Raw genomic sequence first — 15,088 nt, 5'->3', positions numbered from 1 at the left:
CCCCCCCAAGAAAGGGTTGTCCCAGTTTGCTTCTCCTCCCAGTTTCTGAGGTGGAATTGAGGGACCTGAAACCTTTACCAAAACATAATGTGAACTTATCCTGAAAACACAGAAGAACAAAAGGATTCTTGCAATACTTTATTTATAACATTGTTCTTATGACTGTGTTAATACTATGTAGTCTGTATGTCTCTGAGGAGAATTTGTGGCCTGGGGAAAGTTTCAATGCTAAATTTCACTGTGGTTGATCTTCTGCCTTTTTTTTTTTTTTTTTTTCTCCTTTTGCATAATAGGTATAAATGACCAAGGATTGTACAGAGTTGTGGGGGTGAGTTCAAAGGTCCAGAGACTTCTGAGTTTGTTGATGGGTATGCCTCTATTTTACAATCATACTTTCAATATTTTATTTCTTGTTGTTTTACTGTCAATATTTAGTTTTAAAAGCATCTGCCTGTAGTTGTTCTTTATAAGGGCCAAATCTGGTTTGCTTTAGTCCATGCAAATAATCCCCATATCATTGTAAGTTCCCCTGGTTTAGCAAGACCAAGATTAGGTGGTAGGAATAAACTAAGAGAACTGGTATGGGACACGTAGGACCACATCATGGGTTTTGTGCAAGGTTGGTGCAAGTGGGATTAAAGCAGCCTAAGTTGAAGAGTCTGATCAGAAAATTCAAAATACCAAATTCAAGAAAGTTTGAAACTTATTGCTTCATTGTTTGAAGCTTCCACCTTTCTTGTCCCTTGTCTAAGATGTACAGGTGTGCACACCCTTGCATGTGTTTAGTTAATCACTGTGCAAAAGAAGACCTTTAGTTTAAGCTGACTGGCAAAGAGCTCTTTGGTTTAAGAGGAGGAATATGATATACGTATTAGTAATAGCTATGTGCCAAGGCGGGAGACAGATGGAGAAAGGATTTGTTTTTTATAAACTCAGTAGTATAACTCTTACATGTGGGTAACGTCTTAGACTCTCTTATACCTAGTTAGCCATGTGTAGCTTTTAAGATTTCTTGATTCATAAAATTATTCTCAGAAACTTTTTTTTTCCCCCCATTTTCTGTGTGGAGGTTTTGATGCATCTTTAATCCCAGTCACTGTAGTTCTCTTGCCACTCCACTATCCCTAGCAGGGCTGGGGGGGAAAGTATTGGCACCTGGATGAAATCCCTCATCTGCCCGATAGCTCTCACCAAAGTAGTAGCCATGATTGCAAGATGTGCTGTGTTTCCCAATTTCTTGTCCTGAGCACTGACAGTACATGCAGTCAGACAAGACCACTGGGATTAGTTCATTTTTATAGAGCTTCCAAACCTGTCACTTGACAGCAAAGGTCTGATTCTCAGGGATTCATTGGTATGCAAAGAAGCTTGTTTGCAGTTTGCACCAGGCTCTTCTCCAGAACCATGCATGCTCCATCTGTGCTGATAACACAGTGTTCTTTGGCACTGCAAACTGGAGGAAGCCAGAAAGTGAATTCATTTCATTACCCCAGACATTATGTGAATGACAAAGCGCTTTTATATTATATGCTGCTGTCAGTTCAGTGCCACCTGTAAGACTTTTTCTTTTCCTTCCTTTATTTTTTCAAACAGGCTGTCTCTTCAGAAATTATAAGACATCAGGCTTGAGGACCTGCATGTCATATCAATCTGTCATAATGACCTTGCTAAATATTAATTCACGATATCTTACTTTAATCAATATTAACAGCCCCCTGAACTTCTCCATTAGTGCACATAAACCTGTCTGTATCTTTAAAGTATTGTAGCAAAAGACTCTTTCTGGAAATACGAACTGGGATTAATAAAAATAACTGATCTATAACAGATTCTCATGGTTGTTTATCTGTGTTGGAGTTAGCCTCACTAAACAATAACCATCTTTAGCCATTGACCATAGGAAGAATGAAGTGTTATCACTGAGAGTCTTGATTAAATGCATTTGGTATCATAAGATGTTTTTCAGTTTTGTACTTACTGGCTTAGCTTGGGCGTACAGGTCTGGCAGGCAGATTTTCTTCTTTGCCATTAATGGTATCCAAATTAAATAGACTCAGGTTGCCAGTGGTTCAGTAGCAGCTGGAAGAGTTTACTGGTGATTCCAGCATCTGCTTTTAGTTATTTTTTAAAATTAGAAACATTTTTTGTCATTCCCAAGATTCATATATTTATTTGAAGTAGGAGGAATACAGTGGTATTAAGACGAGGCAAAATACTGAACAGAAAAAAGTTAGGGTGCAAGCAGGTGCTCTTTTTCTGATGATTTGTTGAAAGCGATCCTATCTGTGCTCTTTATCTGGCTGTCCTCGGAGAAGAATAAAGAGGGCTTCTTTTTGATATACGGTGGTACAGAGAATTTAAAATGACTGATTAATCTTTAATCCTTTGTCTCTGTGTATACTCTTAGATACCCTTTTATATGAAAGATCGTTTCAGAATCATAAAAACCTCATATTAACCTTCTGTATTTTAAAATGTTTGATAAGTTTTCAAAGTATTTTAGGCTACCTGTCATTGACCATGAAGTTCACAGTCTGAAAGGCCCAAAGTGCAAAAAAAAGTCTTCCAAATGGTTACCAGGGACATAACAGCAGGTAGTTTCGTCTTTTTTTCAGAATATTTTCTATAAAACTTGAGAAACTATATTGAGAGTCAAGAGAGTATGAGAAGACCAACATATGCTTTTCTAATGCTACAAATGGACAAATTTTCACCTTTAATATAAAAAACCAGTGAAATGAAGTCCTCTCTAAAATGAGGCTCAGCAAATAAATATATAATAATAATAAAAAAAGAGTTAATTTTGCAATTAACTTAGTCCTTGAAGTTACTTGTAACTAGCATTGTGCTATGGTGATCTGTTTTGCAACAATAATCTTATCTAAATTTAAGTGAGGCATTTGATAAGGAAAACACACATTACATTTCAAGGAAAAATGTTCAGTTAATCTGATACCTCACTGTAAACACGGATACAGAGTTAGGACTTCCAATGCTATGGGGATTTGTTATAAGCAATTCAGAGTGCATCGTCAGCCATCAGGAGGCTCAGTTCTTGAAATGCGTCAGGGACCGATTCCTGTTTCATCTGTGGTCTACTTTATAGATCTGATGTGGCTCATTTCATACAAGCTGCTTACATCGATTTCATACAAACTACTACAAAGGTCAGCTTTTATACAGACCCTTGCTCGTGGTGAAGTGACTGCTAAGGACTTGGAGTTTCTACTGATGAGTTCAGTTTTGATTTCTGATACTGCCTGGCATGAAAAATGCCAGACGTTACATGTTGTAGAAGAAAACTTTCAGGTACCTTTGCCTTTTCAAAACCAGCAGCTTTCAAAAAAATTACACTGAATTCCTTATTATTTTATGTACAGTAAATGACAGCATGCATACACCCCTACAGTGGGCATATTGCATATGAAAGCAGAAAGAGTCTCCTCCTTACCCGGTTTAGTGAACTGGACTGTTTTTATAAACTCTAGCTACCTTATTGTCAGAAAGACTTGCATAAAATTTAGAGCTGATCTGTCAAAAGCTGTTCCATAAATGTGCACAGTTATTTTTGTATGTGTAAAGTTGCCATTCAGTGCACAGTGGCTGCTATGTGAACAAAAAGCATGACAACTAGTGGAGACATTTTTGAAATCCTGATTGAAGTTCCGGTTCATATAATGGCCTGGGGTGTTCGAGGTAGAGGGAAAAATGGAGTGGGAACAGTCAAATATGTGGGGTGGTGGGGCACAGAGGGCAACTGTTAAACCAAAAGTGGAAAAAAAATGCCTTTAAGTCTTGATGGCTTTTACAGTCAAAGTAGGGAATGTTTGGGCTTGGTAGCAGGGCCAAATTTTGTTGAGTTTTTTTTCCTCCCAAGAGATAATGGAATTCTTCAGCAATACCTTCTATTTTTTATTTTAAGAGGCTTGGTCTTAAAATACAGATGCTCTTAAAATTCACACAGCTGAGTGCATCCTTTGACTGTAAAGGAGGTTGATGATTATGAAGCAGTTATTTAAAAACTGGATATTACATAGTGGTTTAGTAACAAAATTCCCATGGATTCCACTAGTTTCTAATGTGATGACCGTTTTTATTTAATTCTGTAGGAAGGTTTTCATAGATTTGTAGAATCACTTAGGTTGGAAAAGACCTTTAAGATCATCAAGTCCCAACTGTTAACCTAGCACTGCCAAGTCCACCACTAAACCATGTCCCTAAGCACCATGTTCCACACGTGTTCCAAACGTTTCCAGGGATGGTGACTCAACCACTTCCCTGGGCAGCCTGTTCCAATGCTTGACCACTCTTTTAGTAATGAAATTTTTCCTAATATCCAATCTAAACCTCTCCTGGCACAACTTGAGGCCATTTCCTCTTGTCCTATCACTGGTTACTTGGGAGAAGAGACCAACACCCTCATCGCCACAACCCCCTTTCAGGCAGTTGTAGAGAGCGAGAAGGTCTCCCCTCAGCCTCCTCTTCTCCAGACTGAACAACCCCAGTTCCCTCAGCCGCTCCTCATAAGACTTGTGCTCCAGACCCCTCACCAGCTTCGTTGCCCTTCTCTGGACACGCTCCAGCACCTCAACGTCCTTCTTGTAGTGGGGAGCCCAAAACTGAACACAGTATTCGAGGTGCGGCCTCACCAGTGCCGAGTACAGGGGAATGATCGCTTCCCTACTCCTGCTGGCCACACTATTGCTGATACAGGGCGGGGGTGGGGGCGGGGAAATAAGGCAAATAGCATACTGGCTTGTATTTTTCTTCTCAAAAAAGAGAATTTGAACACAGCGTGTTAAAGAGAGGAAAAAAGAAACTTTTTCCTGAGACAATCTTGAATATTTTGGGTGGTGGTTGGCTAGTGACAATTTGGTAGAAAATGTTATCTGACTTGTATTTTAAAATGAGATTTAAATAATTGATATAATGAAGGAGAATATTCAGTTACAGAAATAATTGCTTGGCACAGCCTTTAGAACAGAATTATTTAGTCGCAGTAAAAGGACGGCACCTTTAATCAGGGATCCTGATTTGATTTTTTAAATGTGTCTGTCGTTTGTCTGACAAGCAAAGTAACAAATGATTTCTGAATTGTATGAACTGGTCAACATGTAATCTGTGTCAGCTACTGCTGTGGTTTACTCTAGTGACTGGTTAAAACCTGTAGCAGTAATAGTAACAGAAGCTCAGGCACTAGAAGTTACCAAATGCCTTGGACTAGTTTTGCCATATACATGTGATGTTCTTGTGTCAACTAGCTATTACTTCCTGTTTGAGGCCAAAAGGGTTTTTTTGATGGCAAAACATTCCAGTGCCCTGTGTTGTTTTCTATGTTCTGTCAAAAAATCTTTCACCTGACGGGTCATTCAGACATAATGACAGTTCAATATGATCTGTCGTGTTATAAGACTCCGCCAACTAACCTGGTAAAAGATGGGAGGAGTTCTGTGAGCCTGCCAAATGGTCAAGCAAGCTTTTTCCCCTTTGGCTAAAACTGGTCAAGTAAGGGAAACATTCAGGCCATCTTGTAGAAGAAACTTACTGATAGAGAAGAGTCCTTTTTCTACTTTTGAAGTGCCTCTTAAAGGTTTTCACACAGTAAGGAGGGTCATACTTGAACTTTGGCTATTTTCATTAGGAGTCCAAAATAACAGTTTACAAGTGATTCAAAAAAGTGTGCTTGCATTTTAAATAATGAAAGTGGAAAAGATGTATTATGCTTAGTGGGTCTTTTTTCTAAACTGCTTTTGTACATCTTTCTGTGTTTGTGTACATCTTTCTGTTTAGTTAAAGGTGTGTAAACATCAATTGCTATAGAGATCTTTTTTACATGAAAGTGATTTTTAATCCTTCCTTAAAGAAAAAATCAGCAGTAAATACTTTTAAAAACAAAATATGGAAATGGAATTTATAAAGAGGTTTGGATATTAAGTCGTCTTATTATTAGTTAATACTAAGAAGGACATACTTCTTACGTACTTCTACGATTATGTGAGCAAATACATAATGGTCAAATTTAATGTTCATGTAGGGTATACTGATTTAGTATTCCCTTTTTTCCTGTACCTCTTCTCTTTCTGATTATTTTCTAGATGCAAAAACCTGCAATGAAGTTGACCTGGAAAACTCTGTAGATTGGGAAGTGAAGACAATTACTAGTGCTATGAAGCAATATCTGCGGTAAGCCTGTCTCTCTCTCGTTTATTTATTCATTAATTAGACTATGAATTCTGTATTCTGTTTCTCCTGTGCAGTGTGTTAAGCTACGTTACTTACTTTTCCTGTATTTTGGAATAGAGGTTCACTTTCTGCAAATACCATGTTTCTTTTTTGTCTTGTGGGAAGCAAAATAATTTAGCAACACTAATAGTCATGTTCATATGAGACAAGCCCCAAAGCATTTTTCTGTTAGAGACATAAGCATTTCACTGATGGTTCAGAAACCTGAATTGTTAGTAAACTTGCTGAGAGTCATTACTGAAAATCGGCTAAGATTGTTAAAAGAGTTTTCTGCCTTTTTCTGTTTTAATGTGGTAGAATGAAAAGATAAAAGGTTATGAATTTTTAAATATTTTCCTCTTTTCCTTCTGGCCCTTGCTGTGATGTTCTAGGTACAATAGTAATAATATTTTGAGTGTTGAAAGTAAGAATGTTAGATGTGTTCTCTGTTCAAATGGCCTGGCCAATTCCTGATCAAGATACTTTACTAAATTGCCTAAGAACATAGAACGTAGAACTTATTGTGTATCTCTCATAGCGTAAGACAAGTATAGTATTTTTAATCTGTTTTTGTTAAATAAAGTGTTACTGCAACCATTGCCGAAGAATGCTGAAGAACTGTTACCAATAAAAGTGTGTCTCTTACGTAGGAATGTAGGAAAGAATTAAAAAAAAAAAATTAGGAAAGAACAAAATCACTTCAGCTCGTGGAAGGTGAATGGATGTATTTAGTCTTATTTTCCTGATAATACCAAGTTTTTCACTCCCGCTGGAGATCCCTGAATTCAAGGGCCATTGTAACAATGGTTGCCTCCAATGTGACGCTTATAATACTGAATGTTAAAAACGTCTCATACTTAGAGTAAATACAGGTAGAAAAGAATATAGCTAAATTTATTATGTCATCCTTGTTTTACAGAAGCCTTCCAGAGCCATTGATGACATATGAGCTGCATGGAGAATTCATCGTTCCTGCCAGTAAATATATGGCTGTGGTTAAAATAGAAATCTTTTCTTATAGTACTGTTGTGGCCTTAGGAGCAGGATGCAAATGCAGTTTCAGAAAAATTCTTCAACCCAGTAAAAATATAGGAATAAGAAATAATAAATGTTTAAAAATATGTAGATTTTAACCAGCGTTCGGTTCTAGTGTTTGTTACGTATGATGTATCAATTGACAGACAAGCTTGTGACAGACGTAGCATAGCGCAATTTTTACTTTTATGGAAAAGCTTTTGGATAGAGATTGTAAACATTCATTTTTATTATCTTAATTATATAACGATAAACATCTACTTAGAATGTGATTTTTTTTTTTTCTTCCATCATAAAGGATATGAAGCCCACTAATTTGGGCTCATTTGAATCCTTAAAGCAGAGCTGCTTGACCCTTGTTTTCAGTGCCTTGTTAGCTCTGTATCTAGGCTGACTTGAATGTTCCTCATATATTAGTAGAAGAAAGGAAGGAGCAGGCCAGATTACACTATGGCAGTTCAAATACAGACCTGGAGAAGACACAACAGCATTTGTAGTTCAGCTGTATGGTATCTAATGTACATGGAATTTTTTTGGAAGAGGATGGAGGGAAACTGTGTAAGAAAATTTTTGGCAAAGTATCAAACAGATATTTAGCTGATTTTCTTCCCAGCCTGTAGCACTTCTGGCAAACTGTGGCAAGTAAAATTAAAATAAACTTTGAGACAATTGCTTTATCTTCTTCATATTGCTGTAATGACCTTCCAGGACTGCAGTATGTGTTCACTTGTGATCCTTAATTCAAAATGAGAATTGGCCCATGAAATTCATTGCTAAAGCACATCTTAGAGGCCAAACTCTTAAACAAAACTCAACATACTTACCTAGATGGTGAATCTGCCCACTTGTATTGGAAAGTGTTAAAATAATTTCTTGACCTATGAAGTTTTGCCAGGAGTTTCTTTATTTTCCTTTCTCTATTTTATAGTCTCTCTCAATAAAGGGATTCAGTTGAGATTACAGTGTTTTAATGTACAGTGTTCATAAGTAGTAAACAATTTTGTAGAGGGTTTGATTCTATCTCTTGGGGAGAGAAATGTCATCAACATTGCAAATCTGAGTTACGGTATACTTAAAAATAGGTAGTCACTGTTGTTTCCTACGTTGGCTGTAAAAAACCAGCAGCACCAGGAATAGCAAGAAATATCCTTTTCTCTGCAACTATTGGGGGGCGGGCAGGGGCAGCCAAAATTGAAAGGTTCTCCTTTCAATTTTCTTTTCTTTATACATATCAGTGTAGATTGAAACTATATAAGTCTTGACTGTATCTTGTTATTAAGTTGCTTAGCCATTCTTTAATTAGCATTTGTGATTTCACATATATGTAAAATAGTCTTGCTTTAAAGAAGGCTTATGTTTTTCTGGCTGTCTGAATTTTGATTAGCTGACTAGGAGCTAAACGTTTTGCATTTTGGTAGCCTTTTTTCTTGCAATCTGTGCAGGGGTGTTCACTGCAAAAGAATAAAAAAAACCCTAAAATCTGTAGCAATATGCACTGAAGAAATATGGTGGTATTTTATACACTTAACAATCAAAGTTGCCTTAGAGTAAAACGAGACCTGATGAGGAGTGGTCCTGGTGTCAAAACTTCTTGCATTCAGAGTGGGTTTTAAGTTTTTCTCTTTATGTACCTTGTACTAAGTATTTTTATATACAAGAGAAATACTTCCACTCCTGTCATTGTAACCACTACTGAGAGATAATTTTGTGATTTAATAAAACTTTGAGAAATAGGAAGAGGGGTCATCATTTTAATCTTTTACAGATTCTTGTTTTCATCCGTGTACTAGTGAAACCTGCAGGGGCCAAACAGTTCAACATGCAATGCACAAAAATGAAAAGCTCCTTACTTATTTTTATTTTATTTCTGTACTGTACTAGAGAGGGATGCTGTTGTTATTCAGGGCCCTTTATTGTAGTAATCACGCTCAGTAGATTTTGTTACATGATTATTCTTTTGTTCCTTCAAAGGTGTTTAGATTTTCTCTTTCTGAGCATATGAATCTTCTGCATGTGTTTTTACGCAGTTTCCAATGCAAGGTAGCATAAATGCAGTATCATTAGCTGCATAGTACCAACAAAACTGAATTCTAATGATGAGGACAATCAGCTAATGATGCTAAAAAGTAAAGTAGTACAATTCCACTCTGTGGCACCTAGTAACATTGCTTCTCACCTTGCGGTATATTCGTAAGCAGATGAGTCCAATGCAGCAAAACAATAACTACATCTGTTGCTTTTTAAAAATAGATGAACAAAGGCATCCTTTTGCAGGTGGATTGAAAGATGAGTTGAGAAAATAGGCAAATAAGTTGATAATTCTAGAACAAGACTACTTGTGAAAACAGAGCGCATATGTTCGATATTGCTATGTTTGGAGATACATAAATGGTGAAGCAAAGTGTGTGCAGTATGTTTCTGTGCAGGGGTGGCAGAAGCTTTGTGTTTCTGTGGATTTAATTTTATTTTTATTTTTTGAGATAGTTATTTATTTCTGTGTCCCATAGAAAGTGGGAGTCCTGAATCTCGAGTTAATGCTGTTCACTTCTTGGTCCATAAACTCCCAGAAAAGAACAAAGAGATGCTGGAAATTTTGGTGAAACATTTAGCGAAGTAAGTGTTATGACCTGCTTTCCTACCTTGTGAGAACTCTTGTTCTTACCTTCACTTAACTACAAAGGGCCTTAGTTAAGTGTGGCTGGAGCTGAAGCCCATCTTGATGCTGTCATGCACAATACCAAGAACCAAACGTGCAAAAGCAGACAAGACGTTTGACTCATGCTGTGTATATTTTGGCGGGAAAGGCAGAAATCTAATCCGTTAATGAAGCCATATAAGTATTTACTTTAGCAGTCCTGCCAGCAGTGGAGGGTTTGATTGAAGTGAGAAAGGGAACATTATACTTTCCTTTCGCAAATTCTGGCAAAGTGAATAGTGGAGATCTGTTAGCAAATTTAAGTTGGTTTCACACTTGCCCTGGTCCAACGCTAAGTGCATTTTATATATTTAAGTTCAGTAAGAGACTGCTTTTGTTTTTAAATCACCAATGGAAGAATGGCTTTTCTGTTTTCCAGAATTCAGTAAGACTTTATTTGAAGAAACTTTGCACAAAACAAACTTCTAAAACATAGATTAAGGAAATGTAATGTTTTCATTTGTAGGCTGCTGTTTCCAACAGTGATGGAAATTTTTCATAACCTATTTCCTGTTTTTTCCTTCAATTCTTTTCAAAAAGTGTTTCAAAGCATGCCAAGAGGAATCTAATGACTGTGGCAAATCTAGGGGTAGTATTTGGACCAACCTTAATGAGGCCACAGGAAGAAACTGTAGCAGCCATCATGGACCTGAAGTTTCAGAATATCGTCGTTGAAATCCTGATAGAAAATCATGAGAAGGTAAGCTTTTATACACCTCTGCCTTTCTGAGCGTTGGCTAAAAAGATCTGCTAGGCTTAATGGGTGGTGTGGAGTTCAGTATGATGTTACAAATAGCTTAATTCTAAAGAATATTCTGTATACACTGTATGCTTTTGGATATTTATGCTCAATCAGTATTCCTGTTCATAGGAAAACTGACATTCCAGAACGCATATTTCCTGGAAATAGTGGTGCTTCTGTGTGTGTAGTACAGAAATAGATTTTTCATTATGATATTTGCATATGTGTTTTTCTGAGCGAAAGTGATACAAGACTGGAAAAGAGAAAGCCCAGTCTCAGCTTTTAGCTCTTCCGTTAAGTACTTTGACCAGGGTTTGAATTAATTGTTCTGTGTCTTCATTTTTCTCAGACTTCACAAAGTAAAAAGACTGTACTATACTCTATGGGTAAAAAGAATTATGAGAGCGCCAGGTATTAACACACATTCATCTGAAAACAAAGGAAATGTTATTTTAAGCCTTTGTATTTGAGGTAATACTGAAAATAGACGTTGTTGCTGCTGCTTTGGCAGCTGCCAGTTACTAAGGTGCCTTACACATACAAGGTACTGTCCAGAATATCACTGCATGTAATCTGGGATCTGAAATTAAGAAAAAAAAAAGAAAAAAAAGAAAAAAGTAGTCCTTTACTGTTCTCTTTGTTTGGGTACTCCTTTGAGAGCCCTTCGTGTCTAAGCTGACTTCTAGATGTTTGAGGTACTTTGCTTGTACTGGGAGGATGGGCAGCATCTCCCTCAGGCTTATTTTAAAAAAAAGTGCTTTGGAAAAATTCCAGGATGTGCTTTTTTCCTCCTTTCTTAAGCACTCCAAGCATTGAAATAGGTACTCCTTTTAAAGGTTAACAGTGTTGAAATTGGCTATCTAAGTCAAGTCTTATCAACTGTAAATAATATCTGTCTCAAGTTTTTCTGACAATGTAATTGCGCTACCTCCCTGAATGATACAGGCTGGGCAAAGCTTCTCTTGGCAAAGCTGTAGCCACATGGTGGGTTTTGTTGGCATAGTTGACTGAGGGTGTAATGCTGCCCTCACTCACACATTGAGCAGATACAATATTGTTCTGTTGGAAAAATACTGTTCTGCAGATGTGGCTCAAGTTCTAAGCCATAAATATTCCAAGAGTTGTGAGCCATGCTGTTAATTTTGGACCTTATAAATGAAGGTAAACCCTGCAGTAAGCTTGTGATTTTGAAGCTCTTGTGGTGACCACACAAGTTTGAGAAAATGGAAGAGAGAGTGAGGAGAGCCAGGGTGTTTTAATAACATATGGAGGTTGAGGTTGAGTTATGCTTATTCATATCACCACAGATTAGCACCATCTTATTCTTATGCCAGCTCAGTCACATGCCTTTAAAAACTAGACATCAATTTCACATTTGAAATGTTAGTTGTAGTAGCCTTTCTTGCTCCTCTGAAAATGTAGAGAAGAGAGGAAAGTACATCAGAATGATACTGCTTCATTTTCCCGAATTCCTTGTTTTTATGCCTTCTTTAGAACTAGAAGGCTATAATTTTTTTAAGGGGCTTCTGTCATTTCACTGTCATTTCTAACGGTGAACTTGCCATCAGTGGTCTGCCTGCAGCAACCTCTCCCACGCTAGAGCTGCTTCCAAGATGGAAGGAAGCCCCAAGTGTGACCTCTAAGTATTTATAGCAAAGGCAACGGGGAGGTGTGTGTTAAGGCATTACAAAAATTTTATAGTAGAATTGAATATGTTGCTTTTACAACTGAGCTGTCTTCATTTAGAGCACACCAAGGACCTACTTTTAATGGCAAGCAGGCTTACTGTCAATCTAATGTTCATTTTATATTGTTGTTTTGAATTTCTATGCATTTCAGACTTTCTAAGAGTCTTGTGTTAGGCAATTTTATTTATAGCCCTGGTGAAGTCCTAGGAAAAGTCACCAGCTGTGGGTTAAAGTACTTTCAAATATTTCAGTCAGCCACTACTCTGCCTCTGATAATTTTTAGCCACTAATAGAAGCAAAGTTTGGAATTGTAGAAGAGTGGTGGAGTCAAGATGGAGGTACACTGGCATAAAGAAACTTGAAGCGATACTTCACACATCATGCATATGTAATTTATAGCTCTGGCAGACTGCAGAGAGACGTTTCTTTTCCCCAGTAGCAAATGAAATGACTAACAAACTTCTGAACTGTAGAAGCAATAGCCATCAAGATTTCTGGTTTAAATACAGTAACTTGGTAGGCAAATGGTATAAAATTGTTATGATTCCTCAAATATTTTAAAATTCCATCAATATTCATTCTGCCTTGTGTGGATAGCTTTACTGAACGAGAGCCACGATTCATTTTTAGGAGGAGACATAATTAATTGGGTTACTAGCTTTGAAATCTTGGTTCAGTCATTCCACTATCATCACTCTGCTGAGTCCTGGTTAGAGAACTTCTATGCAATTTATATGTAGAAACCTGAATATGGGGACTTGCCCTGAAATAAGAGTATCATGCTTAGTGCATAAGCTGTTTTTTTTTTTAAAAGCTGTGTTAATATGGACATTTATTTCCTGCTATTTAGAAACCAGTCAGTACCACTTTCACCTTGTTTACAGGCTGCATACGTACTTCTAAACCATGGCTATGAACCAATTCTAGTAGGTTGAGGAGGGGATGTTTTGCAAAATGAGACCAATGCTGAGACATGAATGCTGGAACTAGACTGTGCAGCCTGATGTGTTGCTTAACTGGCATTAGAATTGCACAATGATTAAGACTAGAAAGGGGATAGAAGAGCATTAGGAAAATAATTGTTTAGCTTTTGTTCTTGTTAGTTATGGATAAGTCTCTTCCAGGCAGAGTATTTCTCAGTGTCCAGTCAGAAGATGAACTGTGGAAGCAGATCTCTACTGTGAAAGAAAACGTGAAAACTAGACCTATGCTGAGACAATATTTTACCCAGGGCCCTCAGAACCACCTGCTCTGGAAGGGAGGGCAGTCCAGAGGAAAATGAGACCTGTGGTTGCTTGCTTCTCTCATGTGGCTGTAGGGGAAGGCCAGCCAGATACGCTGGGCAAAGTAGGAGCATGCTCAGGTTTGATATTAAATGACCTCTCTATAGTTTTGCCTAGAATTGCCATGTTTTATGCTGACTGGACTGAGTGCACCAGCACTCTTGTTCCCCTTTGCAGGTCTTTTAAGGTTGCTGTCATTTCATACTTGGTGGTTTTGTCCCCTTCTCCCTTGCCACATCAGTCTGGGCTCTCTTGATTTCCATGTTGCATACCATTCCCTTCACTAAAAAGCATCAAGAGGTTAATGTTTGTGTCTCATCATTGTGTTCATTTTGCTTTGAAGCCCTACCTTTCCTTGGTGTTCCTTTGCTTGGCCTTTAGGTAACCCTTTGATGAAAAGTGGTAGTCAACTTGGACCCCCAAAAGAGGTTTTGATTTCTCTTCTCCTCCCCAGAATGTGTTTCAAGGATATAAATTAATTTTTTCTTTCCAAGGGTTTCACAGACTGGAAATCTTGGACATCTCAACATTTCTGGTCTGTCTTTCTGACTTGTGGTGAGGAAGAAGGGCAGTCCACTTCATGGCAGCATGAAAAGCATGCACGTGTTCATCTTGCTGTTTGTTATAATGTTTTAGCATCTTGTTGGAATGAGTGTCACTATTCAGAGGGCTTATTTATTTGCCATTTAGAGATGCCTCAGTGGTAATGTGAGCCATTTTGGTTTCTCAATTCCATGAACATTATTTTAAGGGGGGGGGGGAAACCAGGATAAAAAAAGAAGTCTAAGAAATGAAAGAAGTTGAGGGAGGAGGTTGGAATAAAAATCTCAGTGGGACTGGAATATTTAAACCAGCATATGGGGGAGGAAAGAATAGTGAGTACAAATAGCAAGATTGCAAAAACTGAAAGAAGATGAAAATTACAGTGAAAGAAAATTAAAAGGAAAAAATAGAGGGGCTAGACAGAAGTGCCTTATGGAGACTGGGAAGCCAGAGTCTGCTGAAAGGGAAAATAGACATGATAAAAGATACCTTTTTCTAGAATTCAGATAACCTATGGGCAAAACTATCTCAAAGATGTTCTTTCTGAAAAACGCAATAGCTCCTATATATAAGGCAGATACTGTTTTCACTTGTTTTCTGTATTAACTTTTTTATAAAGGACAAAGATTTTCTATATGTTAGGCAAAATTTGTTTTGTTTTGTTCAAAACAGTTTTATGGAAAAATAATTTTTAATGAAATGTAAATGTTTCAATTTTTCTTACTTTAGGTACTTTTATGGTTTTTTTTTTAAAGGGAAGAATTTAATACTAATGAACTCTTAAGTCAACATCAAGTTAATGTAGTAATACTTGGAGAATCTTTAGTCTTAGAACATATTACAGTGCATAATACATGCAATATTTGTGAGACAGAAGAAA

The 15,088-nt window shown here is 37.3% G+C and overlaps 1 protein-coding gene across 1 annotated transcript in view; it reads left to right on the top strand.

The window, feature by feature from the left end:
* ARHGAP10 (Rho GTPase activating protein 10) overlaps positions 1-15,088 on the top strand; it is a gene marked incomplete at both ends in the record, with an annotated part of 71,531 nt that overhangs the window by 45,754 nt on the left and 10,689 nt on the right. The window contains 5 exons of the mRNA XM_010295528.1: positions 294-368; positions 6,096-6,183; positions 7,142-7,200; positions 9,765-9,870; positions 10,493-10,652. Of these exons, the coding sequence (XP_010293830.1) occupies positions 294-368; positions 6,096-6,183; positions 7,142-7,200; positions 9,765-9,870; positions 10,493-10,652 (488 nt within the window). The remainder of the gene's footprint in view (positions 1-293; positions 369-6,095; positions 6,184-7,141; positions 7,201-9,764; positions 9,871-10,492; positions 10,653-15,088) is intronic.

Source organism: Phaethon lepturus, unplaced genomic scaffold, assembly GCF_000687285.1.
Source record: "Phaethon lepturus isolate BGI_N335 unplaced genomic scaffold, ASM68728v1 scaffold38379, whole genome shotgun sequence".
NCBI classification, from domain to species: domain Eukaryota; kingdom Metazoa; phylum Chordata; class Aves; order Phaethontiformes; family Phaethontidae; genus Phaethon; species Phaethon lepturus.
This window is presented reverse-complemented; position numbering and strand designations above follow the sequence as displayed.